The sequence below is a fragment of the Chroicocephalus ridibundus genome, chromosome 7 (genome assembly GCF_963924245.1).
Source record: "Chroicocephalus ridibundus chromosome 7, bChrRid1.1, whole genome shotgun sequence".
In the NCBI taxonomy this organism is placed as follows: domain Eukaryota; kingdom Metazoa; phylum Chordata; class Aves; order Charadriiformes; family Laridae; genus Chroicocephalus; species Chroicocephalus ridibundus.
In genome coordinates this window covers 51,107,472-51,134,522 of record NC_086290.1, presented here as the reverse complement: position 1 = coordinate 51,134,522, position 27,051 = coordinate 51,107,472, and the positions used below count along the sequence as shown (strand labels likewise).

The window sequence follows — 27,051 nt, the reverse complement described above, 5'->3', positions numbered from 1 at the left end:
CGGGAACGCTGTGGTCGGCTGGGCGGAGGCGGAGCGGCAGCGACACGGCTGCACGGCCCTTACGGTTCCAGAAGCAGGAGATGGAAACAGGGATTGATTATCAAGATTGGCAAAAACCTGCTTACTGATACAGACTCACAGGCTGGCTCCATCACTGGAGGATCCCTAAATCAATCCAACGTACTGAAAGTAATCAATCCCCCACGCTGGAATTACATTTGCCAGGCACTGCATTAATCAGCTCGTTCAGCTGAAAACAAATTTCCCCGTCATCACACTGTTGAGCGCATTAATGCTGTGCGGCGTCTCACAACTGGGCTAACTTACTTTTGCACTGAAGTGGTTGTTTCCCCCAAACCTCTCACCAGCGATCGGCAGCCAACGCTGTCCCCGTGTCACAGACAGGATAAAATGAGGCACAAAGAAGCAAAATGACTTGAGAAAGACATTTGCAGAGAGCCAAGGGTGCAGCCGGGCTCTTACACTTTCCGATCAAGCTCCACCACTAAGCTCTGTAATTCTCCTCGTACCAGCCCTATAGAATTATTTAAGCACTTTGGTCACACTGTATTATTCCCTGCCCTTGTTTTTAAACTTCTACACTAAAGAATAGCGCTTACAGTGACAGTGCAATTAATACTGAGCCTATTTTGTGTACGGCAAGAAACTTCTGGCTCTAGCATCCTTCTGCCTGTGTTGTCACACCACTGTATTAAAATTTGAGAGCTGAGGTATCTGCAGCTCTTTAGTGAAGGGGAAAGCATTAACCGATTTCCAGGCCCCCAGAAGGAACCTGCTTGTCCATGGAGCCTCTTGCTGGTCCCCCAGACCAGCGATGCTTTGGCGAGGCCGTGTGCCTGCACGCAATCCCCTCCCCTGGCATCAGGGTTTAAAACAGGGTGAAATGCAGCTGCCGAGTCCCAGCGGCACCTTCCCGAGTGCTGCTCCCCAGGCAGCGGGCAGAGGGGGATGCCATCCATCCTGCTCTGACTGAGGGGGACCCCCGGCATGGGGCACCTGGGACGCCTCCAAGGGCTGGAGCATGGAGCAAGGAGAAGTGTGAGCTGGCAGAGCCCAGCGTGTGATGTGCCAGTGCCACCATTTTCCCTTAGCATGCCTGGGAAGTGCAGGCTTCTCTGGGAAACAGAGCAGTGGCTTTGGGCATGCTGGACTGCTGGCCGCAGGGGAAACCCAGGGGCCACCGAGGGCTGTGGGGTATCAGCAGGCTCTTTGCACCCTGTAGCCAGCCACCGAGGGGCTTGCACACTCCCGGTTCATTTTTAACAGGCAGCTTGGATGCAACCAGGTGCCAGGAACGGGCGCCTGGACCAGAGCACCTTGAAGTCAAGGGGAGCAGCGACCACAGCGTGCTCTGGATCCCACCCCAGTGACGATCCCGCTGCCGGCCAGGCAGGGAGCGCAGCCGGCACCAGCCCAGCTTCCTCCGAGCCCTCTGCTCTCTGAAGTCAACTGGGAAATCAAAAGGGGTGGAGGGAGAGATCGATTCATTCATCGAGTTTGTTTAAGGCGCTCCGATTCCTGCTGAAACGATCCCTGTCCTTCTTTGTGTATCCGCTGCTTATAATTGCCTAGAGAAAACAAGATACCAAAGCTGCTCAAAAGGACAAAAGTGCCCACTTTAGGCATTGCAATTAGAAGATATTTTACAATGAATGTTTTGCAATGGGCTCACACACTCTCCAGGAAAGCCCTGAGGATTCACATCAATTTCACGCTCTCTCATTGCTCCGAACGAGCTAAAGCCAGTATTTGGAGTTCAATTCTTCACAGATAAATTTTTCTGCTTCCTGCATCAACAGTTTCACTTTAAATACCGAAGCAGCCCTGTGTGAGGGGAGGTGGACACATCTGGCTTTAAATGCTTTGTGCTAAGGTCACAGACTTAGCCAACGGCTGGCTGCAAGCAAGTGCCGTCTGCAAGCACGGATGAGTTTGGGAGAGGGGGCATGGCGGGGTGGCACACCTTTGGGCAGGCAGCGCCCAGCCCTGCCGTCTCGCACTCGGCATTACCCAGCAGAGAACGCCGAGGACCCAGGATTTAGCGTATCTCCCAAGGACGTTGTGAACAAATCTGGCGAGAGCTACACTGCCTGAGCAGGGTCAGTCCCTACGGGGGACTCGAGGGGCTCAAGGGCTCCCGGCGAAGGGCGCGCTCCCTCCACAGGTCCCTGCCCTGCTCCATCTCCCACTCCAGCAGTATTGTTCCCTTCTCAAACCTCCAATTCCTCCTTTCCCCCGGCCTGAAGCTGGTTACAAGGCAACCCAGGAGTGAGTGGAAAACACAAGTACCATTTTACACCCCCTTGCTCCACACGTGCTGCCAGGACGCCCTCGCGCGCAGCCCAGGGTTCCTCTGCGAGAAATCATTGACTGCTTCAGGCCTGCTCGGCTCTGCTCAGCACCTGAAGACCCCAAGTATCTTGTGCCCCCAAGGAACACAAGACCCTGTCCTCTACAAAGAGCCAGACAACAGGAATCAAACAAAAGAGAAGTGACAAAGATCATGAAATTACTTCTTACATCAAAATATATTATGCAAAGAATTTCTCTGCTTCTAATAGCTAAAGCTCTTGGGGCACACGAGGTCGTACGTTTAGACTTTAGCAATAGGCACACGGATTTAAAATGAGAATAAAAACGGAAGCTGAGATGCTCAAATCGTTATCTGGCTCCAGCACCAGACTTCAGAAAATAACCAAAATTATGGGACACGTATGGAGAATAAAATAAAAGCCACCATAAAACTGTGCCTGACAAACAAAATCCTGGCTCTCCGTTTACAGAGTGCTTGGAGTATTTGCAGACTGAACACAGCAGCTCAGTCTCACAAAGTCCCCGTGTCTCCGCGAGGCGTTTCGGAGGGCCCTGCGCAGGAGGGGATGGAGCTCGGAGGCTGTTTCCCCCCCAAAAAACACTTTGCCTCTTACACCGATGGTGCTCCCCAGCGCGCTGACCTGAACACCGGTCGTTCAGGAGGTTCACTTGATCTCCCAGGAAAAAAGAGCCAAGTCTGGAATATAAAATCGTCTGCAGGTTGAGTGGGAAAAGGAGAGGGGGAAACTGATATCCTCTTTTCAAACAATGTTACCAGCAGCTTTGATCAGCACAGAAAAGCTTCGCGAGGCTCACAGCTGTCATTTCAAATGGGTTCTCGCTTGCATTATTCTTTCCATTAGGCAGTGTTATCCTCTTTGTAGGATCTTTAGGCTTCATTTCAAAAGTATCAGAGACTCAAAACCATGAAGCAGAAGGGCCTGGTAGCCTTTTTTTTTTTATTCTTGAAGGCAGGCAGGCGTGGGTCCAATTTACTGGACAAAAATGTAGTCTTTAATGGTGAGCACGCACAAGGGAAAGCTCCATCCCAAAACAATCCCTTTATGTTTAAAACCTTCATCTTTCAGACTTCTCTGTCTCAGACTCCCCCTCCCTTTCTATAAGAAAACAAGAATGAGAAAGAAAAAAACCTGCTACCCATTTCGAGCTTTAGGTTAACAACTAAATGCTCAACATTTAGAGAAGAATATATACCCAGAGAAATCAAACATTATCTAGAATTGGTGATTCTAGCAAATTGGGATTCTACCAAATCGGGATTCTATCAAATCATTCACAACACAGTATCATTGTTTAGCAGCAATGAACTCTTCGTGGGATTTGACCGAAGACTCTACCGAAGCTCTCCCGAAGTCTGCGGGAAGCGAACGTGGAGGCAGCCACAAGCCCTGCTTGAAACGTCTCGCGTTTCCCACCAGTGCCCCTGGGATGCCTTTAAAGGACAGGGAGAGCACCGTCCCCACGACAGCCAAGAGGAGGCACCCAGCAAGGCGCAGGGCAGACCGCCCCGGAGAGGGAGAGTTTCTTCCCTAAGCTTTCGATCAATTCTATTAACACTTTTAGCATCTCCCAGCCTGCTCGGAGTCCTTTATTGTGACAGCCCCATTAAGCGTTTCCCTTTGTCTTTATATGCTGTGTTACATCAAGCTTATTAAAATCTATTTCACCAGGTCAGAAAATTAGCGAACTTCAGATACGGCACATCATGCATAATGGAAACCTCATTAAGCAGCCCACTGCGCTATGCGAGGCACAGGCATCTGCTGCTTAAAATGTACGGTGCGTGGCAAGATTTTGTAGGAGAATTCGCAACGTCAGACACCCCTAATGCGCTTCACGCCGGATGCGTGTTTGCAGATGGATGTTATTATGAACAAATATTTCTGCTTTGGAAATTCAACAAAACAATAAAACCCAAATATAGTTAATTTAAAATTTGGCACTTCCACTTTATGTACAGTAAACGACCCATTTTTCAGCTGTTTACCACTCTCAAGCCACGGTTTTTAAAATGAGAATGATGCACTTTTGCCCAGTAATTACTTTATGCATCAGTGAGACAAAGCCTTGTTTGTCTCCAAATTATCATTCTGTGTCGTTTCAAGTGTAATAACCCTTTTGCAGTTATTTCCCCGTACAGAAAACTGGGAAACTTCTCAAAGGCAAACAGTTTATCCTAAGAAAACTATTTATTCAAAAAAAACCCAAACCAAAAAGCAAAAGCTGGTAGCTGATTTATTTACTCTCCTTAAAGCTGCTCCTATCCTATAGCGGCTTCAAGGCGTCCGCGATACTTCTCAAACATGTCCAATGAAAACTACACCTCCCACCATCCGACACTCGAACTCAGTATGTAATTTGGATTCTCCCTAATTTAGTAACTGGTGAAACACAGAGAATTACGAGCTCCAAGTGAATGCAGCTGATGTGGATGAAAGAGAATCTCAACCAAATCGCTTCCTAAAAGCAAGTAATTCCGTTTAATACTAAGTTGATCGCTCCAGTGAAAGCATTTCTCATTTTAAAGCCCAAAGCCAAACATTTACTATCGATTTTTAATAAACAAGGTAAGCATAAATGAAACGATGGCTGCAGGGGGAGGAATGCCCGTGAATTCACTGTACCCAAGCTGTCACGCAGCACACAAGCTCTGAATTTCAGTCACCTGCTGCGGAATGAACAAGGGCAGGTTAGATGGAACCGCATTAAGGCATATATTTAAAGTTCAGCAAAGTGGCACTGATTTGCTTCAAGCCTCATTTCAGTTGCTTCGATGGTACAGAAAATGAGCTATTTGGTTAAACCGCTTGCTTAAATGTTTATGAATGACCTAAACTATCTGGATAAGTATTATTAGAAGACAGATCCTTGATGATGAACAAAGGCATAAAAAGAACTCATGCCTGGAGGTTGAAGCTGGAAAAATTCAACACAGACAAGAGGCAACTATGTAAAAAAGATAATTAATCAGAGGAAGGGGTTATCAGAGGGTAGGAAGTTCTCCACAACCTGCGTGTGCTGAAGCCGCGAGTGAATGCCCCTCTCGGAGAGACGCTGCAGCTCACCGAGTGGCGGCAGAGAGGGAGAACTTCCCACTGCCTTCCCGGAGGAACCGCCGCTGGGAACTTCATAATCCACGTTACAAAAAAGGTCAGAGGAGAGGACTGTGGTGCTGAGCCCAGAAACCTTTCGGGCATCACTGCAGCAACTGCATATTACTGCTCCCGGGCAAAGGAGGGCTTGGAAGCTACTTAATTATCAGCTTGAAATCCTACTGCTAAATGTGATTGAAAAACATTCACATTGGAATGTTTTTGTGCTGTAAGGGGACTAATCTCTTCAAGCTCTTTGCAACCCCCAGCTCCCAATTTTTAACAGCTTTAGAGTTAAGAATTGTATTTACAGAGGCATAAGGCATAAAAGCAGGCTAGCCGTCAGGCTCCGGCTAACTCGGACCTGGAGAATTCCTTACAGCAGAGCCAGCATTACCAATCTCCTTCTTCTTCCTATAGGGTCATCCATGCTTCTTCCATACGTGTGTGTTTGCGTTCTGCCTCTTTACTCTTGTGAATAATTATTCTCATTACACTTCCCAGTTGCTGCAGCTGTGGCCTGGGCGCAGCAGAAGCGATCGCTCCGGAGCTCTGTTGCTGCAGCAGCACACCAAAATGCTGGGGTTTTTTTTTTGCCTTTTCTCTCCTCCCTGCCCCTTTACGATCGCTCATTTTCAGGGTGACGACCCTCAAGTTTTAAAGCCTGTCTCATACTCCATGCATGGAGCAGTGAGCAGTTGAGAACAGGACAATCAGCATTTAAGTTCAACGTTCAAGATGTTCTTATTGCTCGTATCGGCAGAGAAAAATCTGATGAAGGATTTGGGCAGTTTTGTCCTCAGCCAGCCGTGCTGTTTGGGGAACCGCAGGAGCAGGCTCAGGCGCACGGAGGGGACAGGCAGGAGAAGGGGACAGGCAGCACTTTTACTCACCAGGCTCTGCTGCCACTGAAATCGGTGGAAGCTGGATGACCACCAACAGCTTATCTCTTGAAAACCTCACCTTAAATCTAACATGCAGGAGATTATTTTAAGGAGCAGGGGAAATGGGAGGTGAAAAAGGAATTTTACGCAATTCTCTGCAACATTTAAAAAAAGAAAAATGTGCCTAAGAGGCAAAGGTGCTTAAGCTCTGCTCGGACTCAGGGAACAACAGCTCTAGATGCCATTTTTCCCCGCGTCAAAACAAAAGCTACTGTCATGTAAGCAGAGCTTGAAGGAATACCTTCTGCTGGAAGTTTATGGGTTTTGCTATATTAATTTCTCAGTTTGCTGTCTGCGGTTCCAGCTGCTCCTCACTCCAGGGATGCACCTGCAATGTGAACGGTCCTGCCCTCCGCCAGCAGAAGGAACCCAAAATCTTAATTTTAAAACAGGTCCAGTCTAGAGTCTTTGTTTTCACTGATGGAGGCTGAAACGGAGAGGTTTGAAGAGTGGTAATTAAGGTGGTTCTAGCAGATTTCAAATGCACTTTGTAAACCATTTTATGCCATGCAGATGCAGTAAAGTATTTTAGGTGAAAAAAAGCATGCAGCGCCGGGATGATTAGAGCAGATTTTAAGCAGTTAAGAAAGGGTTAGACAAAGGACTGAGACACATTTCCAGCTTCGTTCCACATCTCTTACTGTTACAAGGCTTAACTAATTGAATAGATAATTTAAAATATATTTTGTATTTCCTCCTCCTTTTCTTTTGCAGCAATTTCTCCTTCTTTCTCAATGTTAAGTTTGATCATTAAAGTATTATGACCAGACAAACTTTGCTCCCATTACGAAGTGTTATACAAGTCTTAGACTTAAAACTTAGACTTGAAAGAGTGTTTTACACAGTTGACTCCTATTAACACTAACTTTATTACTCGCTACTGGTAAAGAAGCCACGTGTAGGCGGCGTCTCCTCTCTAAAACCCTTTTACATCCCCAGCGTAGTCGGGTGCTTGCGTACATGGGGATGCGGCTGGGGGCCGGTGAAGCACCGGGCGCATCACGGTGGGAGCCAGACCGTGGCTGGTGTCACCGGCCAGAATTACAGCTAAGTCAAATGCAGGAATTCGGTTTATGCTCTTTCTGGTGAGCTGAACCACCAGCCCTGGCCAGACACGGTGAAGCTGCACCTCCCCAGTCCGGCCACTGCTTTGCCCCAGCACACCTTGCTGCAGATCAACACCCAGCTTTGCGGGATGCTGACGCCACAAACACGCTCTTTTCCTCCCATTCCCACTGTACCCCCCCTTAGGAGGTTATTAACCAAGAGCGAGAAACCCACAGCAGCAACATCACTTGCAGCTTCAGAATATTGCTGGGTGTCCTAAATAACAGACGAGGTACCTCCTTACCTCACCCCTCTCTCAGACCCACAGACAAGCAGCACAAAAATAACTTTGACACGGAATGCCTTCCTGCCCAGCACTGACGGCCGACAAGTGAGCAGATTGTGACTGGTATCAGGAAAGAAACTAAATTAAGCTCTACAGATTAACAAAAGGTGGGTTTTAAATGCTCTTGTAATAATGAAAATCATCAGTTTAGACTTTGAGCTGATCTTGCGTTGCATTTTCACAGCACCGGGCACTGCAGGAGCGTGACCCAAGGCTGGGCTTCGCGGACTATGGAGTACCATAATTAATAAGCAAGTGTATTTCCCTGAGCTCTGAAAAGTTTGTGAAAATATTTGTTTTTCCCCACCTCTCCCAAATACAAAGGTTTTAATAAGCTTTAACAAACACACAAACAAACAAACCCTTAATTAGAAAAAAAAAATTAAAATTCCTGAGCTGAAGACTTCTAAGTAACTTTGACAATCCCCAACCATCCAGGTAACGATGGAATAAAGCATAACTGAGACAAACACAGTGATGGCAACGTCCCCGTCCCACAGGCGCGGCCAGCGGGACCCGTCCCACCGCGGGGTCTGCACCACGGACACCGGCTGCCACCCCAGCCGGGCACCTCCTCACTGCCACAAGAGTTACCTGGTTTTCCTTTCAACTTCCAAAGAGCAGCAACAGATCCCTGCACGGGAGCGCTGGCGAGTTTGCAACAGAGGGGTCTAATACGCTTACGGGTTTGATGCTTAAAACCCACCTCAGTGGCTGGCACGGAGCGCACCCACCACAGCGGTGGGAGACGGGACTGCGGGGGACACTGCAGTTTTAACAGGGAGTCACTCCTCTGCCCCCCACTTACAACCCCATCGTCGTCTGCTTTGGTTTTAACTTGTGCTGTAAACACACCTCGTATGTAACCGTTCATCTGCAGATTCTTCAAACACTGGGTCACACGCTGTGAGTGATGGTTGTTTTATTCTTTTATTAAATTGTCATTGGTACTGGTTATTTGGGGCGTCCAAACCAAAATATTAAAACTGCAAGCTAAGAGAGCAGCAACACAGCATATCCGTTGTAAACAATTTATTATTATTTTCTACCTCAGTTACTTACAGGAAAAAAGTCATAAAAAAGAAAAAAAGAAAAGCACAGATGGACTATTTACAAAAAATGAGAAAATTCACAATAGCCGAAATGTTTGCAAATCATGCACACTAAGACAAGTTCACAAAAGCAAAGCAATTCATAGCAAAAAAACCCAAACAAAATAATAAGAAGCCATACAGATTAAAAAAAGCTATTGCCTGCAGAAAAGTAAAAAGAAAACTAACCAATTATTACATCAAGCATCTTCAATGAAATGAACAGCATAGCCGTGTATTGTAGAGCCTTTGACACTGACATTTTAAACAAGTGGATTAACAAACATTAAAATGCATTACAGTTCTACTGTAAGCATGCAATTTACTTCTCACAAACTTATCAAATGGGTAGAAACGCTTAAAGAAAACCAGAATTTAAATACGATGCGTGTTTTCTACCCAAAAGTCCAGAATCTGGTCTTGTTCAAAGCAAAGCCAATGGCTGGAGGAGGCATTATCACCCGGGTTTGCAGCTCTTCGGCCGTTTGGGTGGAGATTAGGAGGCGCGATGCAGCTGACGCTGGCAGGGGAACGCTCGTCCCTCTCGCCAGGATTGGAGCAATTTGCCCATGATTTGCAAGCAAAGCCTGGAAGTAGAAGCGAGTGCGGGGAGTGGGGGGAGCGCCGTGGCCGGGAGCTGGGCAGGGGTGAGACGGGATGCGCCTGTCTGAGCCCTTTTGGTGGCCTCGAGCCACGGCCCTCACGTGGCTACGGGCAGCTCTAGGAAGAGCCACCAAGCCAAAGCGAACGAAACAGGAGAAAACACGCGTGGGTCGGCTACGCCTGCAGCCGCCAGCGCCACAGTGTCACCCTTGCGGACGCAGGGCACTCGTTTTGAGTAATTAAAGCCTGCGTCGCTAACGATGCTAGTGACAGGAGATGCTGGTCTCACTCCACCCTAATTATGATTTGTGCTACTAGTGAACGTCTCTACATTAAAAGCGCCAACATCTCTCTTTGGGGCTACTTGTAAGACCCAATCATGGTTTTTGCTTCCTTGATCAAATTATTTCTAAAAAGTTTGTGAGAAGTCATGCCTTCATAATGCCCCTAACCCCAATCCTTGTGAGTTACATTCCAAGTGGGCATTAAAAACTCATAACAAAGCAGAGGAAAAAAAAATAAAAAATAAAAATAAAAAAAATAAAAAGCAAACTCAAAGCAGTGAGGATATGGAGCCTTTAAAAAAATTAAAATAAAATAAAAAGTCCAGTCAATCAAACCAGCCAGTAAGAGCAGCAATTTTTCAGTGGACATTGATATTAAGCATGGACCACCCAGGCTTTTTCTGTCTCTCTCTCTCTCTCATTAGCACTGTAGTAAACCCCGATTAATTTGTTATGCATCTTTAAGAACTAGTTGATAAAAATTATGTCTTGTGAAATCGGCAAATAGTCTGCAAAGTGAAATAAGAACAGAAATTAATAGATTAAACTGAAAAGATAAGCCCCAGAAATTAAAAAAAAATAAAAAAGACACAGAAAGGGAGTGATTGCAATTAAAAAAAAAAAGGTTACGTACTGAGTTATAAAGGCCTAGAGGAAAAAAATAACGTGATTGGAGAAGATAGAGCAGTCGCCAAAGTGATTGCGTGTGTCTCACCATGGAGCAAGGGGCCGTCCCTGTGCCAACAGGGAACAGCGGAGGATGCGGGAGAGGGACGAACGGGGACCCTGCCAGCGGCTCCGGCAGCTGGTGCGCCCCAGGACGGGATGGAAACGCACACGGAGGGATCGTTGTTTCTCTTGGACAACAGTAAATACCAACGGGACAGTTCAATTCAGATGGGCATTCAGGTTTTTTTTTTTTTAATTAAGAATGTAACTGGGTAGCATAACCTGGGGAGGAACCGACTGACGCCCGCTGGGGACCGCAGTGGGACAGCTCGGCAATGGCCCCCGCCGGGACCGCCCCGGCCCCAGCCCACCCTGAGCTACCGCGGCACGGGCACCGTGCGGAGAACAGGATGCACAACACAACCCTAGTGCAGTAAAACCACTGCCAGGTCTCCTCTGTAACCAACCACAGGAATCCAGCTGTGCATTGCACGTATACTCATACACACACGTCGCTGCGGCTGCAACACCCCCGCTGTTCGGGTACCGCGGAGGCGGCCGGAGCTCAGGCACGCTGCCTGGGATGCCCCTGCAGAAACGGCCAAGGATTTTTCTTTTCAAATCACAACTCCGAGCATTTGGGCATGACAACTTATTGAAAAAGCAGACTTCAGATTTCCCTCTACCTGGTTCACACACGCTCCTATCTCACGCTCCAAGCCACGGTCGTACCACGGGCCCCACTGCAAGTGTCAAGACGTGCGAAGGGAAGGGGTGGGGGGTTCGGGCTCTTTCGAGGAGGAGGACTACATGCTGGAACCACACTTACACTATGCATCCCCTGGCACTGAACGCCTTTCCCCACGGCCGGTCGGTCAGGCTGCCTGCTCCATCCCGCCCCAGGGGTGTCTGGAGGAGGAGCAAGGGCTGGGCGAGGCCTGAGCCGCAGGACACGGCTCCCTCCAGCAGAGAGGGGCAAAAGGAGAGTGGGAAGAAGTATGCAGCCACTTGAGACATGACAGGACACAACTCTGCGAGTGGCACTTCTGCCACTATCCCCATGGCAGGAGGCAGCAGTGCTGGCATCCCCATCCTCAAACCCTGATCTGCTCCCGAAAGGCTCCCTTGCAGCCCGTGCTCCGCTCCCGTGGCACTGGGCTCTCCATCCCCAAACGCCCAGCCCCAGCAAGGGGGACACCCCGTCCTGTGTATGGGCACCAAACCCCGCGCACCCTGTCCCCGGCAGGGAGGGCTCCTGCGCCCCGCGCTGCTCTGACGGGCCGTGTTTCTGGGGAGCGGAGTCCCCAGTCACCCGAGAAAAAACAGCCTCACAACTCCATTAACGGCTCTGGTGGCTGTTAAGGAATACGTTACGTGAGTGGGAGGAGAGCAAGGGAAAGCCAAGCAAGAGGACGGAGGACTTGGCAGCTCCCCTTCGCTACCCCGCTCCCAAAGGAGCAACTGGTGCCCGCAATGAGATGCCTCTGCTTTTTACTGGTGACAATCCACTTCGCTTTTCTGCTGCGTATTCAATCTCTGCAAGAGACTGAAAATCACTAGCAAATAACTGGAAAGCCTGTTTTGAAAAAACAAGCCCTTAATAAAAAAATATATATATAAAATAAAGGCTAGAGTCAAACGGTACCTCTGCTGTCAGCTGGCAGACACATTCATTTTAGACACGTTTATAATTAAAGTCATCTAAGCTCTGCCCGTTTTCATCATTTAACTTATCAAAGGTGTCTCTCATTTAGCTGTCCTCACACAAATCAGCTGGTACAAGGAGCCGTGAGGGCCCGGGAGGGAAGTGCGAGGACACGCAAACGCCTTCTGAAGCCTCCTCCTTACATTGAGGTCCTGAGGGCTGCAGTCCCTGCCCGCATGGACGCTGCCCACCCCTGCCCACCCGCTCCAGCGGGAGCGGTGCCACCCGCAGGGGCAGCTGCCTTGTCACCATCCGCCGCTGCCACCCCTCCCTGCCCAGCAGGGACCCCGGCAGCTCCGCTCTCAGCCCAACACCTGCCTGTTTCGGACCTGGCTGGGTTTGGGAGGGGACGGGGAGGAGGCGGATGAGGTTACAGTAGAGCTCCAGCGTTTGTGAAGTTTAGCAATTGAAAAAGACCCACCCGAACAGCGCGCTCTCCCTTGGTGTCATTAGTCCCGCAAAAACCAGCTCCACAGAAACTACCGTCCCAAGGACACTGTTCATCGCATGGATGTTAATAATGCTCTGATGGGATGTTTCATCGTAACAACCTAGCGCTGAACACAAGGCTGCATCCTCGCCCCAGGGTGCCGCGGGCAGAGCCCAGCACCCCTCCACAGCCTCCCCCACCCCACGGGACGTTCCCCTGAGGGTGGCTGCTTTTTCTCCCCGCACCCGACGGTGCTCACTGGGTTTCTCACCTACCCCGAGCAGAGCTGGGCTCCCACCTTTCCTTTCCTGAGCCGTGGCCAGTGGGACAGCTTGCGCCTGATGCCCGTGACAAGCGCGCTGATGGACGGAACGCCCAGCGCACCGGGGTCTCCTCGCCGCGGTGCCCGGGTGGGCTTCAGCTATCAGCAAGCCCCAAACACAGCAGCACCACGTTGCTTGTTCCAGCTGCCTGGGATGCCCCCGAGGTGAAAGGGAAGGGGATTGTGCCCTGTGTGGGACGTGCTGGAATGGGAAAGGGCTTTTCCCCATCCCCGCCGTCCCCCACTGCCAGCCCCGAGCCGGTCCCACCGCCGAGGGAAGGGGGGAAACCACACGGAAGGCGAACCGAAGCACCAGCACCCGGCTGGAAACTCCGAAGGACATCAGAGATCTCGCTAGAGAACGCAGGAGGGTTGGACTTTTCACTCCAAGACTGCACTTGTAAAGAACGTTCACTTACCGCAGGATAGCATGGGAAGGTGTGTGCGAGCCTGTGTGTGTGTCTGTCTGTGTGTATATCTCTAGAATATATATGAAAGGAAAAACCCATCAACGGGAGGGTAACGGCTCTTAAATTATCTCTGTTGCTTTATATTTTAACTTAAGAAGTTTGTTTTCAAATAACCAGTACCAATTTACACGTTAGTAAAAACGTATTTAAAATATGTATATAGAAAATAGCTATTTTAGAATAGTAGAAAAAAAATTGTTGTTGTGTGAGAAGCTCCCTGCAGACTTGCCTGTCTCAGCTTGCAGCTAAGGATTTAAAAAAAAATACAGAAAAAAAAATAAAGGAGGAAAGAGGGGAAAAAAAGTAAATCCGCAAATGAAATGTACATACCTGGGAACTGATAGCTGTAACTTGGGGCAAATCCAGGATATCCTCGGCCATACGTCGCAACAAAATTCGGGTAACCTTGATGACAGAAAAGTAAAAATAAAAAAACAATAAAAAAATAAATAAAAGAGAGAGAGAGAAAGAAGTTTGAAGATTAATAAAGGCGTTTTGTTTTTACATATAATGTAAAATGACATGGAGGATGGGTGAGACTTGCTTTTACAGCAGGTATTAAACCCCCAGATTTTATTCTGCTCATGCAAAACTGCAGGAAGGTTTCATTATTATCTTGAATAGAACCATCTAGAGCTGGGCGCCTCTCCTGCTCTCTTGCCTGTCTGCCTTTGTGCGTGAGCCCTGTCACTCCGGTAATTAACATGCACTTTGGTATCTGAAGTCCAAGGACTGTGCATACTTGTTAGCTGGAAGAGTAAATGCCAAATGCTAAGGCTAAACACATAACACAGGTTTGCTCTGACATTTGGAGAGCTTACAATGAATGTACTTTGCTTCAGAGCTATTGACAGTTGGAGATTAAGGTAGTAGTAATTCTTTATCCCGGGAGTGTGAAGGACAACAGTTAACACATCAAAGAGTTGGAGGCAGCGACAGCAATGAGCCAGGGAGTCAAAGAGCTTTTAATTTTTCTGGAAAGTAAAACCCAGCTCGGAGAACTGCTTCCGAAAGCAATTAGATCTGAGATCCGCGCAGAAACGCACCCAGCCTTTTGAAGTTTTATTACGAGAAAAAAATACCACTCGAGATCATTTTGTTAATAAAGATGCCAAAGTAAATACATGAAGCGGCAGCTCTGCCTGCTGCCACCGCGGCGGGGGGACCGCAGTGTGGGCGGGGGGCAGGGCCCTGGGGGGGCGGTGGGTGCGGGACGTCTGTCCCCCGCGGTGTCTGACAGACGAGGTACCACCCCGGAAGCTGGGCTGGGGCTGTCGCGGCGTCACCCAGGGCATCCCTCGCCAGCCCCACGCCTGGCCAGGGCAGGGGGGTTCCCTCTCCGTGCAGCAGGAAGGTTTCACACGCGGCGACCCCCCGTGTTTTAACAGACCCGTCCTCTCTGCTCCCACCGCGGCTGTTTGCTACCGCCGGTACGGCCCATGCCACAAGCTGTCCTGTACACTAAGGAGATCTCCTAAAACTGTAACCTCACCTCCAATCCTCAGCATTTCCTTGCTCCGTTTGCTTAAAACCAGGAGCCACCCTTTGCCATTCCAGTGCAATAAACGCTGCGTAACCTTCCCGCCGGCTCAGCGGCAGCCCAGCCTCCTCCAGTCTGCAGGAAAGACCTCTCCAGAGCAAGAGCCCATCACAAAAAGTTTGCTCTCATTCTGTCTGAAGTCACTGGAATTCTCGGCAGTGACAACAGCAGCAGCTGGGCTGGACCTCGAGAACAGGTTTAGCAGCCGAATGGTTCTCCTGGGCGTCTCCTACCTCTGCTTTTATTTATTCTTTAATACACTCCGACATCGTACAGCTACTTTCTGCCGCAGCCAGTCCCTCCATTTCTGGTTAGGTTTATATATACATATAACGTACTATTAATCATAATCTAAAACTGGAAGACAAAACTGCTTGGATGAATTTTGATTACGGGATTAAGCAGTGCCAGGGGAAAGCAGCCCTGCGCCGCCCGGCCAGCACGCTGCAGCTTTCGGCAGTATGTACACACCGCTTAGCCCTCGCGTATTTATTTCACAGCTCAACAGCTGGATTCCCTTAGAAATTAATCACCTCTGTCATTAAATCAGATCTTTCAGCGTTAAGCTTTACAAACCTTTTTTCCTTTTTTTTCTTTAAAAAAACCCAACAATATTGATAAATGGATTGTTTGCTAAGTAAGTGGTGCCATTAACACCACCGCAAGCTCCACCATGAAAAAATCGCTCTGTGGCGTCCGACCGCAGCCCCTCTCCTCGCCAACAGGAAAAATTAAGTTTTATTCTGATTCGAATGACTCCAAAGCAGATCCGTCAGCTCACGACCATCGGAGCCGGGGGAGACCGACGTGCCCGAGGTCCGTCCCGGGGAGCAGGGGGTGCAGCTGTGGTGCCTGTGGCCCCGGCTGGAGCGGCACGGTGCTGGACGGCAGCTGCCCGCGGTGTTTCTGGAGCAGGCGGCGCGGTGCAGGATGCCATCTGTTCCGCTGCCCTGCTCTGGGATGCTCTGCGGGGCTGGAGATGCTCCTGCCCTGGTGCCTTTGCCTCCGAGTCCAACGCGGCAGCAGCCCCGCTCTCCTCCAAGCCCAGCTCTGCCCCATGGCAGCGGCACCAGCGGAGCTGCCCGGGGGGCTCTTCCTGCATTGCCAGCGCTCAATGATCTCTAGGTCAGGCAGATGAAATCATAAATTTATAATAAAACATTACTTCAATTTTCCTCTTCATTTACTGCTGCAGTGCCCAGCTCTGCTCTAACGAGTCAAAGCCCGATCCGCGCAGGGGAAATTGCCTGGCTGAATATCAATAGCGCATTAGCGCCATGCCCATGTGGATGCTTCATCAAGCCAAATTATGGCCACGCTGACCTACCCACCATTTCCATTAGATGCCATTCTCATCCTGCATTGGGCACCGAACAGTTTATTTGCTTCAGTAGTCCTGGGGCATAATCAATCTCTCTGATTATCCCTTGTTGCTAAACCAAAAATCCAAGTTTTGCCTGGATTACCTCCTCCGAAGCGAGACCTGCCCGTCCATGGAAGCAGAACTCAAGCCAACAACCAAAACCGCTTTCACACCACCACTCCCGTCTCCGGCGTCAATGGCAGCAGGTCGGATGCAGCCACCCTGCCGGCTGGTTGAACTTCCAGCCCCTGTGCTGGAGCCTTGCCGAGCTCCGTCTTGCAGTGGGCCAGATCCTGCCTTGTGCTGGATGCTCTCCAGCTCCTCCCCAGGGCTGGAACGTGAGGTGAGAGCAATGGCTGCCGGAAGCACCACACTGACCATCCGATGGTCATACTCAACCAGCTGTCACACTCTTCGTGGGGGTAACACCCGATGTGGCCGCGGAGTCCGTTACCGCTGTGGCATGCGGGCAACCGGTCAGTGCAGAGAGGGTCTCCCAGGGCAAAGGCTCCGCTTCCAGGATGGAAAACAACTGTGAAGAGGTAACACTGACCTTTTTAACTCACAGCGTACCTGCAGGCATCACAGCATTCCTGGTGCTAGAGCCCGTCCTCGTGGGCCCATGGGAAAGCCTGAGCATCGCAGGGGTTCTCCGAAAGGGGAAACGGGGCAAATTGCCCACTTTCCATCCTGCACCAGGCCCAGCTTGTCCAGGCACACGCAGGAGGTCACTGGGGAGGCAGGAGACCCGAGCCGGACTCCGACTCCCATCCATCCCACCAGCGCCTCCAGGGGAAGAAACGGCTTCTCTGCTCCAAGCGGGGAAGCGTCCACAACCAGGCTATGGAAATCTCTTTTCACTTTTAAATTTGGTGATGTGAGATGGGCAAAGCTCACGGTTAATATGTGGGAACACTGAACACACAGAGCCCGGGGACCTCTGCAAAATTAATTCAAATCCTCCAGTAAATGCAAGAAAATTCTTGTCTCCCAAAGTTGCTCAGAGCAAGGAATGCCAGGTTCTTGGCAAGGAGAGGGACAGTCCAAAGCACAGCCCCACGCTGCAACAAAAGTGCTCGGGGTCTTTCTCAAAAGAAACGCTCTGTGACCTTGACATAAGCACCTGTGGCATGAGGGAAAAAAATCATCCCCTCCAGATGCAGAGGGTGGTCACAGTCGTATAGCAGGGAGCAGCTACGGAGAAGAAACACATCTGCTGCAGAAGTTTCTCCCTTGGTCCAACGAAGTTGACTTATCTCCCACTTCAGGAGCTAAGGTAAAGCTGGTCACTGCCGCGATCCCCAGCGATGGCCGCAGCGGGTGCTGGTGAGCTGTGCCACCTCCGGGAGCCCGTGCTAAGGGGGGGCTCCCCGTCCCCAGCCCTACCTCAGAGGCAGCCGCTTCTCTACTACCGAGGGAAAAAAGGAACGACTTTCTCTGAAGGGCACAAACTTCAGCTCTGCCTGAGCCCAGCCCAGCCAGCCTGAGCGCGGGCAGCAGCCCAGAGCCCCCCGCTCTGCCCCGAGCGCTGAGATGAGCTGCCTGCTAGAGACTCCTGAGACCTGGCGTTCCTGTCGGACAGCATTTCGGCACGCTGGGGTACAAGCTTCATGGGCCCAGTGCTCCCGTCTCTGGAGGGACAAGTTAAAAAGAGCCCAACTTTAATATTAAACACCAGCAAGTCCAAGATGGCCGTCGCCAGAAGAAACGAGTGCTGTGGGGCCCCAGCTCGGACCGAGCAGCGCGACCGTCACCTCCAGAGCCCGGTGTCACCGCTGGGACCACCATAACGGCATCTGCAGCATCCCTGAGACAGAGCTGGTTTGGATGGGAGGGCACAGAGAGATGATCTCCTGTTAATGTTGCTCCTTGGTTGCTTTCTTCTTTTCTCTCTTTTTTTTTCAAGTTTTCAACTACAGGCTTGAATGGAGGGCAGAAAGCCATGGGGCAATGCAGTGATACCCGCGTAGGTGACAGTGACGGGGTCTGCACATCAGGTCCAGGTGACAGAGGGGAGGCCTCTGGGCTCATGGCAAGCTTAAGCTTCTTGGCCACCAAACCGCTCCTCTCAGCTGCAGATGTGTGCGTTGCCGGACAGGGGGGACACGGTGCCTGTTGACGAGCGTCCACGGGGCTGGGGAGCAGCAATTCCAGCCAGGTGGGCTGCCAGGGAGAGAGGGATGATGGGAACTGAAGCCATTCCAGCCTGCTCCTCAAGCTGGGTGCTGAATTAGTGTTCCTCATCTCCCCCGAGACCACGCGTGTCCCACCAGCAGCTCGAGCCCCAGCCAGCCCAGAAGCAGCCCTGGCCAAAGGCTCGGCCTGACAGTGCTCTCGGAGTCACAAAACCCTTTCGGAAGAACGCTTTAATTTTGTTCCAATCAACCAAATCATCACAGAAGCGGCTGCCTACGCACCTTTAGACCCCGGCTGCGGCAGGCTCCTTGGGGAGGCTGTGATTAATGAAAAAGACCAACTTCCTTAATAGCTTTGGAGGGAGTCGCTCCCTGCGCTTTCCTTCAGGTTGTCTCGTGTGTTCGTTCCTTCGATTCTCTCCTCTGCCCATGAACGGCATCTGGAGAAGGTGACCTTGAACAAGGCCTTCTGGAAACAGGTATAAAAATCCTCCAAGAGCTGCCCCAGTCGCTCTGTTTCGGTCCAGCGAGGCATCGAAAAGGAGGAACGGGGCAGGGCTGACACCGGCCTCCTGGGATCGCAGCAAAACGCTCGGTGATGGCAGACGCTGCCTCCGGCGGTACGTGACTTCGTGCGCCTCGTCGTTTGATGGGTTAATTACGCCCCTCTCCCTGCGGGGCTGGGCCCCAGCGCCAGGCAGCTGCCGGGGCTTGGGAAGCAGGGATTCGGGCTCCCCGCTGAGCCGCTCGCTGCCCATCAGCCCCTTGGAGCCAACTCTCACAGGCGGCCTTTGAAAACGGGGGATTTATAATGGCCATCCAGAGAGCCTTGCTCTCCTGTGTTGCAATTTCCTTGTTTAGCACTTAATTATTTAACATGGTGCCACTGTAGCAAGCAGGAACTTGGAAGATGAAAAAACCCAGATAATGAAGCATCTGGCCTTCAACACCAATCAATCATTAATTCTGAGCAAGTCACCCCGATTTGAAGCCTCGTAAGAGCACGTTGCGAGAGGGGCCGGTGCAGCGGCGTGACCCGACCCACCCCACGGCAGCAGGACCCGCGTCGCTCGCTCTGTGCCACGCAGATCCGCTCGCTGAGGGCTTCTTCCCTTCTTACGGCTTGAAACGATCTTTTCCCAGAGAGGCAGCCGCCGTGGGAATGACTCACGCCACATAAAGGGCTGAATTTTCCCTTCAGGTCCCATTTGGCTCCATTCGCTCCTCGCCCGGCTGCCAGGAGAAGGGTTGAGGCAGCTCAGCCCGCGGTGAGGGGAAGAGGGAGGGTGCTGCCCCGGGGATTTCTGCCCAGCCCGGGTTGAGCCGCGTGGGACCAGGCAGCAAAGCAGCACACACCACCTCCCCCAGCCCAAACCTCAGGCACCCCAAGCGGAAAAGAAAGAGAAACAAGCAGAAAATAAAGTGCGTATGGCTCTCAAGCACGCCGGGAACACACAGGTAACGAAATCACAGACCGACTAGCACAAGATAAATATTTTAACCATGAAATGTAATTTCCAGACACTATGGGGCAAGGGTGGCGGTGGAGTGTGGGGACAGAAAAATAGATGATCAGCTGAAATAACCCAATTACACATCCCAGAAATGGATCGTTCCAGCCACGCGAACAGAAGTACTATTAATTCAGAGATAAAGCAAACATGGCAGGGAAGTTTTCCCTATCAAATCAAGCGGTGCCTGAAGTCAGACATCTCAGCGCAACAGCCTGATGCTTACAGGAACCGAGTCCTCTGACCAGACACCCGCTCCTGGAGCCTCGGGGTCCTCCAGCGTCCCAGAGAGCCCGTGGACCTGCTCGGCACAGCTCAGGACAAGCCAGCACCAGCTTTTAAGGCTGGATTTTGTGCTCAGCTTCTGGGAGCATCCGAACCCGGGAGGGGCCAGGAACCAGGGGCTGGGAAAGGCTCGTTTCTGCCTGGGAACAAACACCTCCAGATGCCCTCTTGTTCATGCACGCTTTAGGGACACAGCAGGTGACAACCGAGGGAAAGTCCACTGACACAAAGGGAGCAGACAGCTGAAAATATATGGGGTTTTACACAAATATGTTGGCAATGGATTAGCAGCATTTTGGCTTAGTAAATCTGAGGACAGAGCATCAAGGGGTTGTCACATTATATAGAAAGAAGAACTATCTGGGCAGAAACAAATGAGAACCAATTTTAACTAAATAGACCTCATGCACAAATAGAATTTTGCCATTAAATATCATTTATCCCATTTAATTAGTATTTTCTGGACACAATACTCTGGACTAAAATACCGTTCCATCTCCTTGAAACTTGTAATTATTGTTGTGACCTACACTGTTACACATCTCCCTGCTTTCTCCATCTTGCATGCCATTTAAGAACCGGCAAGATTTTCAATTATCCATGCTGAACTGTCAAAGATACCTTTAAAGGAAGGGGAATAATGTGTGACTCAATTCCTCTAAAAAAGGGGAGAGATCATTTTTAGTCAGAATGAACACACTGCATCTTTCATCATTCTATTTTTGCGAGTAAGAGTAAAACAGGCTATTTAAAACATCCATTTAAATGCAAATTTTTATATTCCGGGAAGGTGGTGGTGGTGGTGGTGGTGGGGGAGTTAATCATTTCCCACAGACAGGATTATTTTCCCCACTCCACCCCTGCTGAAGTTTCAGACTGGCACCCACGCGGGTGCAGGGATTTGCTCACCCCTACTACGCCTTCAGCGTTCGGCAATCGGGGAGACAACGCGGGAGCCGCTGGCTCCGGGGGACGTGCGGTGGCTCTGGCACTTACCCAACATTCCCATCCCTAGCATAAAAGCGTCCATGGTATACGGTAATCCACGCGCCCTTCCTCTCGTCCCTGGTGGAAACATCACTTCTTTAGGTTGTGCTTTCTTACATTCTACCTATTGAGCAGAAACATGTACAAATGAGATGCAAATGAATTCCATGTAAATGTCAAATGCAGAAGTGATCTACTTAAGGGGGGAGTTTTATTTTTAGCATTTGCCTCCCCCACACCGCCTCCCCCTCAAAGGTGAACTTTAAGAATAGTGTAAACGGATTTAAAAGAGCAAACGTGTTATGTCTCTTTAAACACACATAGCAGAACCCCCCTGGAAAGATGACAGAAATGCTGATTTAAGAAGTTGCCGCGTTCCTGAAAGGAAAACCTGGGCTGCGTTCCCTTCTCAATGGTACTCGCGGGCGCGCAATGAATGGAGGGAGGGCTCCAGCACAGCTCCATTGCAATCGATAACAGAAAATGACTCTCGGTGATCATTACAAAAAGCTTCTTTTAAAATAGGAATAAAGAATCAATATTTCTACCCAGCAGAAAATTTCCGTAAACCCTATTAATAAACGATCTGCATTCTTTCACTTCCAGTTACTCCTGCTGCCTTTGGAAGTTGTTTAATGCCATTTGAACCACGTTGCGAGTCTCTGCCAACACCCCGTGAGAGCCGGTGACCCAGCCCAGCAGCGGCGGACGTCAGGGCCCCCAGCCACACTGCCCGGTGCTGCTACCCAACCTCTTCTGGGATGGGAAAAGGGAGAAATAAGGCATTTTTCCACGTTCTCCAGCTCCAGCACTGCCGATTCGCCCTCCCCAGCACACTGTCCCCACACTCCCCTAGGCACTGGTGCTACGGCTGTGTCCATAAGCTGGTTTGGAGCGAACCAGTTATCCCAACCCATTTCTGTGACTCTACGTCTTGGTCCATGCTCTGAGCAACAGGTAGATGCACAGACACACACATGTGCGGGGGAGCCCCAAGCCCCACCTGTACGGTTTGCACCATGAGAACCGCTGGTCTAAGCGTCAGGGTCTTGGGCCGAACCCAGAGGCTTGAGCTTTTATGCCTCTAACTTTGTTCTTCAAGCAGTTCCTTGATCCTCTTGGCACATTTACGCTCCCCCCAGTCCCTGCCTGGCCAGACCGGAGTGGGAGCAGGGGTGCCGCACGCCGGAGCCGTGCTGCTGGCAGACGTGGTGGCGCGGCCCTGTGTGGCCCCGCTGCCCTCAACCACGTCACCAGCCTGCGGCAGGGGCTTGGGAATGGGGCTGCTTGTCCCGGGAGACCAGGGGGGTCGGCTCCAAGCTGGGTGGTGGCTCCCGCATCACCCCCATCACTCGCATCCCGCGCACCAGCGAGCAGCTCCCCCAGGCAAAGCCGGGGGTGCAGGATAACACGGCGGAACGTCTCGGTGCCTAACAGCCCGATCGGTGACTGCGTATTCATTGTCTTATGAAAACCAACTGCCTGTTCCTAGGCAACCCGATCAGCGAAAATTTCAGGTTTATACAATTTTCATTTAGGTAACATAAAGGTTAACTGACTGTAATGGGAGTATTTTAAACAAACCCACCTACTCCTCCCCTTTCTGCTGCAAACCTCCACAGACCGTATTTACTTTGCTTGCTTGCAACACTTCCCGAAGCTACAACGCTCAGACACTGCCAAGGCTGTCAAAACACGCGCTTCTTGCAAACAGGCTGCCCCAACCCAGCGAAGTTTGGAGCAAAATTCTTCTGGAGTTCATCTTTTGCTACTTTGCTGCCCAGAAGCGTTTGGGTCCCCCCGGGACAAGGACAGAGAGGGACCGGGGACGGCTGGCGCAGGGATGTGTGTGAGCACAGCCCGGACACCGCTGCACATGGGAAACAGGGAAAAGAGGGAAAAGGGGCAAGCGGGAGCAAGAGCAAGATGGGTGTTCAAGAGACCCACTCTCTGGACATCCCGAATCTCGGGCACAGCCACAGCAAGGCCAGCGATTCCCTCCGTCTCCTCTTCAGTGCTATCAGGGCAGCAAGTCCTCCGTGAGAGAACCCCCCAGTGAGAGCTGCGGCGAGGACCGGTGCATCCTCCAGCCAGGGCCAGCACCCTCCACACCCCGTCTGTCCCCTGCACACCCACGGACACCCTCAGACGCCCACAGGCACGGTTCGGTGCAGGCACACTACTGAGAGTGCCACGGCGAGCCCCACGGTGCCCCACTGGGCTCCCAGGCCCTGGTATTAAGAAAAAAAGAGAAAGAAAAGTAAACAGAAAACTTCCCATCAATGAATTCATTGAGCAGCCGCTCACACGCTGAGGTGCTGCTGCCGGCGCGGTGCTGGGGACAAGGACAGCGCAGGAGATGCGTGTCCAGCACCAGCCCCATCGCCGCCCCGCGGGGACGAAGCCTTCAGAGCTTCCCAGGGAGCCTTGATGGTGGGTTTCAGCCTAATCGGGCTGTGTGCCCGCGCCCCCCCCCCCCCCCCCCCCCAAAACTTCGGTGCCCCCAGAAAGCCCCCCAGCCCAAAGGGGTTAGCCTGCTGCTACCTCCCCTCTCCAGCAACCGCCCCCGAGAGCCGGGGACACAGCGAGCTCCAGGACCTCCCCACCGCCCGCTCGGCTCGGCAGCACCCGCTCTCACTGGCCCTCGCGGGTGGTTAATCAGAGGGACATTTAACAGGAGTATGCCGATCTCATTTCTCCAGCCAAACGAGCCCGGGGTGAGCACCACAAGTGTGTCATTTCATTTCACAACCACGTTTTTTTCGGGTCCGCCACCACTCCAAATGTCACGGCGGCATTGGTTACACCTCGCGGCCGCTCGTGCCGCAAACAGTCAGGATGATAAAAACAATCTAGCCTGGCTCGACGGACAATTAACAGGAAAATGAAGTTTGGATTAGCGCCGTTAGAAACAATAACCCAGTAATTAGCTTTTGCAACCACGAAACAGCCTACCGCTGCTCTCTGAAAGACTAGCGTAATTTATGATTTTCACAGCACACGAGGATATAAAGGGAATGGCAGCAAGCCGCAAAGAAGTTTTAACTGGGATTTAAAGGGGAAGAAAAAGTCACCAGTAGGAAAGAAAAATAATTCCTAGGCCTTTGTAAACAAATATACCCCATATAGAGGGCAAAAATACTCTCCGTTACCCAGCAGAGACTCCTTCCCCCTGGGAGGGATGCTGTGCAGGATATGGAGCCAGAGCTCTGCCATCCCTCAGGAAGGGGCTGCATGACCCTGGCCCCACAGCGCGCCACAGTGGGATTTTTCCACTCCCCATGGAACACCATCAGGCTTTGAGGTGCTCGGCAGAAGCTGCTCACGCACTGTCCCATCGGCAAATGGGGAAGATGCAGCAACAGGAGGTGACGCACCATGTTAGGGAACCAGCGGCGGGCTCGGACGGTGCCTCTTCCCCAGCAGAGGCAGGAAAAGGGGGCCATCCCACAGCTACGCTTACGCAAGGGCAAACCCTGGAGGCAGCGGGGACGTCACACATGTGCCGGCAAACGGGACATGCGATGGGGCTTCTCCAAGAGGGAATGGATGTGGATTTATGAGTCGGTGCTCAGCCCCGTACCGAATCACCCCCAAGAGCCCGCCCCACGCGGGTACTCTGTACATAAATCTGGATCTCGCACAAACTTTCAGCTCAGCGTTTCTGTACATCTTAATAATTTCCAGATTTTTTCCACCTCCCCTGCATGAGGGATGTGCTTCACTTTCAGCAGCCTAACAAAGAAAGTTTTAACTCTAGGGCTAAGAAAAAAAAAAAAAAGGCAGGGAAACTAAAATTCACTATTTTTGTTTAGTCTAGTTTGGAGAATTAACATTACACTGGGGTACTCTTGGGTCAAGCCGAGCAGTCAAAGCCACTAGAACCCCGGACGGCTGAGATGGGGAGTGAAAAGCCTCTTATACCCAGCGCAACAAAACGGGCTGTCAGCTCTCAGCACCAGGATGTCTCAAAAACCCCACGGCTCACAGCTTTCCAGGGAAACCAGGGCTATTTTGAGGAAAGCAGAATGCGCACATATTCACAATGCACAAAACCCCATTTTACCACCCAAAGACAAGGCAACTTTGTCTTGCCAGCAACGTGCGATTCACAGTTAGCTGAGATTCGATTACCTTGGGGAGGCCACGGCGTTCATGCCTCGGCAAGCCAAAACCAGCGCTCCTCTAACAGAGCAATCTGTATTCGCCTGGTCCTGCCGCAAAGGCAGCAGAAGAAACGTTATAAGCATATTTAAAAAAACCATTAGATCACTGACAAAAGTGGGGTGGGGATAATGGGGTCAGAAGCTGCTCAGCGTGTTCTCAGACTGTAAGAGGAGAAGGTACGGGAGAGCAGAGTCGTCTGCCAGAGTTTCTTGCAACTCATCACTTCGGTTTGTCCCCAAAACACCTGATAACACCCGGTGCCGGGCAGCTTTTACTGTCCTGCGTGGGGTGGAGAACCCAGCCACCCTCGGAGACCCTGGCAAGGGCGGCGTCATGGTACAGCTCACCCGCTACATCATTGAAAGCACATTCGAGACCAACACTACAGAATGCATCCAACCTGCAGGCGGTCTGCAGTGTCCTTCAGCTGACAGACGGGGCTTCCAAAGCTACCGCGTCTCCAGCCTCACCACTAATGGCAGTGACACCTTGGGTACTGCCTGCCCAGCACCGCGTCCTACTGCCCTCACCCCTGCAATGAGCCCTCTGCAGAGAACCTGTCGCCATGACCATCGGCCTCTTCGCACGACAGTCACAGCAGCACCCGTGTACGCTCTCCCACAACACCCAGCCAAGTGTCGGGCTCCAGCTCTACCAGCTGGTCGTGATCCTGCAGCAGGAAACACCGAGCAGCGACGCTCCCCTGGGACTTGCTGACAACCAGGCTCCCCAGAGTCAGGGACACTTTTAGCCTCGGTGCCCATACGCCCCATTCACGATGACAGCACCCTTTTGGTAGGTCCTACAGATGTGTCAAATGAAGGGACAACCCCAACTCCAAAAAGCGTCCCAGGGATTACAGTAGGGTCCTTGAACTGGAGCTGCCACATTTAATTTCTGGCCACTGGAGGTTGTTTCTTAACTGTCCGGTGACTTGCTTTGAATGTAAAATGAGGGTTATGCCCCCACGGAGGCCTGGGAGGGGTGAGGGAATGGCAAGGTGTGATGAGCTTGTGAGCTTTGCAGATTTGGGACAAAGGCATCAGAACATGCTTTCAGCACTCAAAACAACTTCCTCATAAGGGAGAAGGGTGATTTCTGGACCCAGGTTAAGCACCCGCCCATGCAAAAAGTCCCTCTTGTCCTGTAACTTGCCCCTTTGTCCCTTGACATGCCTTCTGGGCAAGCCACTGCCACATCTCCTTTTGAGCCCTACAGCCACTCCCTGACCCAGATGCTTCGTTCGCAGATACGGCAGGGTCATTTGGTCAAGCCTCCCCGAAGACATCTGCTCCAGAACTAGGTACCTACAACAACCCCAGCCCAGGGTCCTACTGTAAACAGCTGAGCACCACGACACGCATCACCCCTGCACTGTGCTCCGTGCATCCCCTCCCAGCACAGCCAGCAAACCCACCACCGCCCCCAGTAAGACACCAACTGGAGAGGCAGCAGGATCACGCACGAGGCCCAACACCGCATCTGGGGGTTGACCTCTGCCTTCCATGGTGTCCAGCTGGCAAAGGACCCGGTGGCTTCTCAAAATGTCTGTGTGAGGTCGGAGGTGGTTTGTTGGCTGCACGTTGTGTTTCTCCCAGTTACTGCAGGGACCCCGGACGCTGGTGGTCTCGTGCACCCTCCTGCCCTCTGCACGTGGTGTGAGCCTGGTCTTTCCAGGGATGGAGGTGCGTTAGACTATAAAGCA

The 27,051-nt window shown here is 51.3% G+C and overlaps 1 protein-coding gene across 18 annotated transcripts in view; it reads right to left on the bottom strand.

The window, feature by feature from the left end:
• MSI2 (musashi RNA binding protein 2) overlaps positions 1 to 27,051 on the bottom strand; it is a 253,693-nt gene that overhangs the window by 27,725 nt on the left and 198,917 nt on the right. For 17 of the 18 annotated variants that reach the window (XR_010072119.1, XR_010072120.1, XM_063342567.1 and 14 more), the window contains exons 9-10: positions 21,189 to 21,303; positions 13,689 to 13,763 (exon numbers count right to left, since the gene is read on the bottom strand). Coding sequence is in view for 16 of the 18 variants with exons in the window: in XM_063342567.1 (XP_063198637.1) it covers positions 13,689 to 13,763; positions 21,189 to 21,303 (190 nt within the window). In the remaining 2 variants the exon portion in view is untranslated. Of the gene's footprint in view, positions 1 to 8,761; positions 10,272 to 13,688; positions 13,764 to 21,188; positions 21,304 to 27,051 lie in introns of those variants that run through there. The other variant, XM_063342582.1, reaches the window with a different exon arrangement.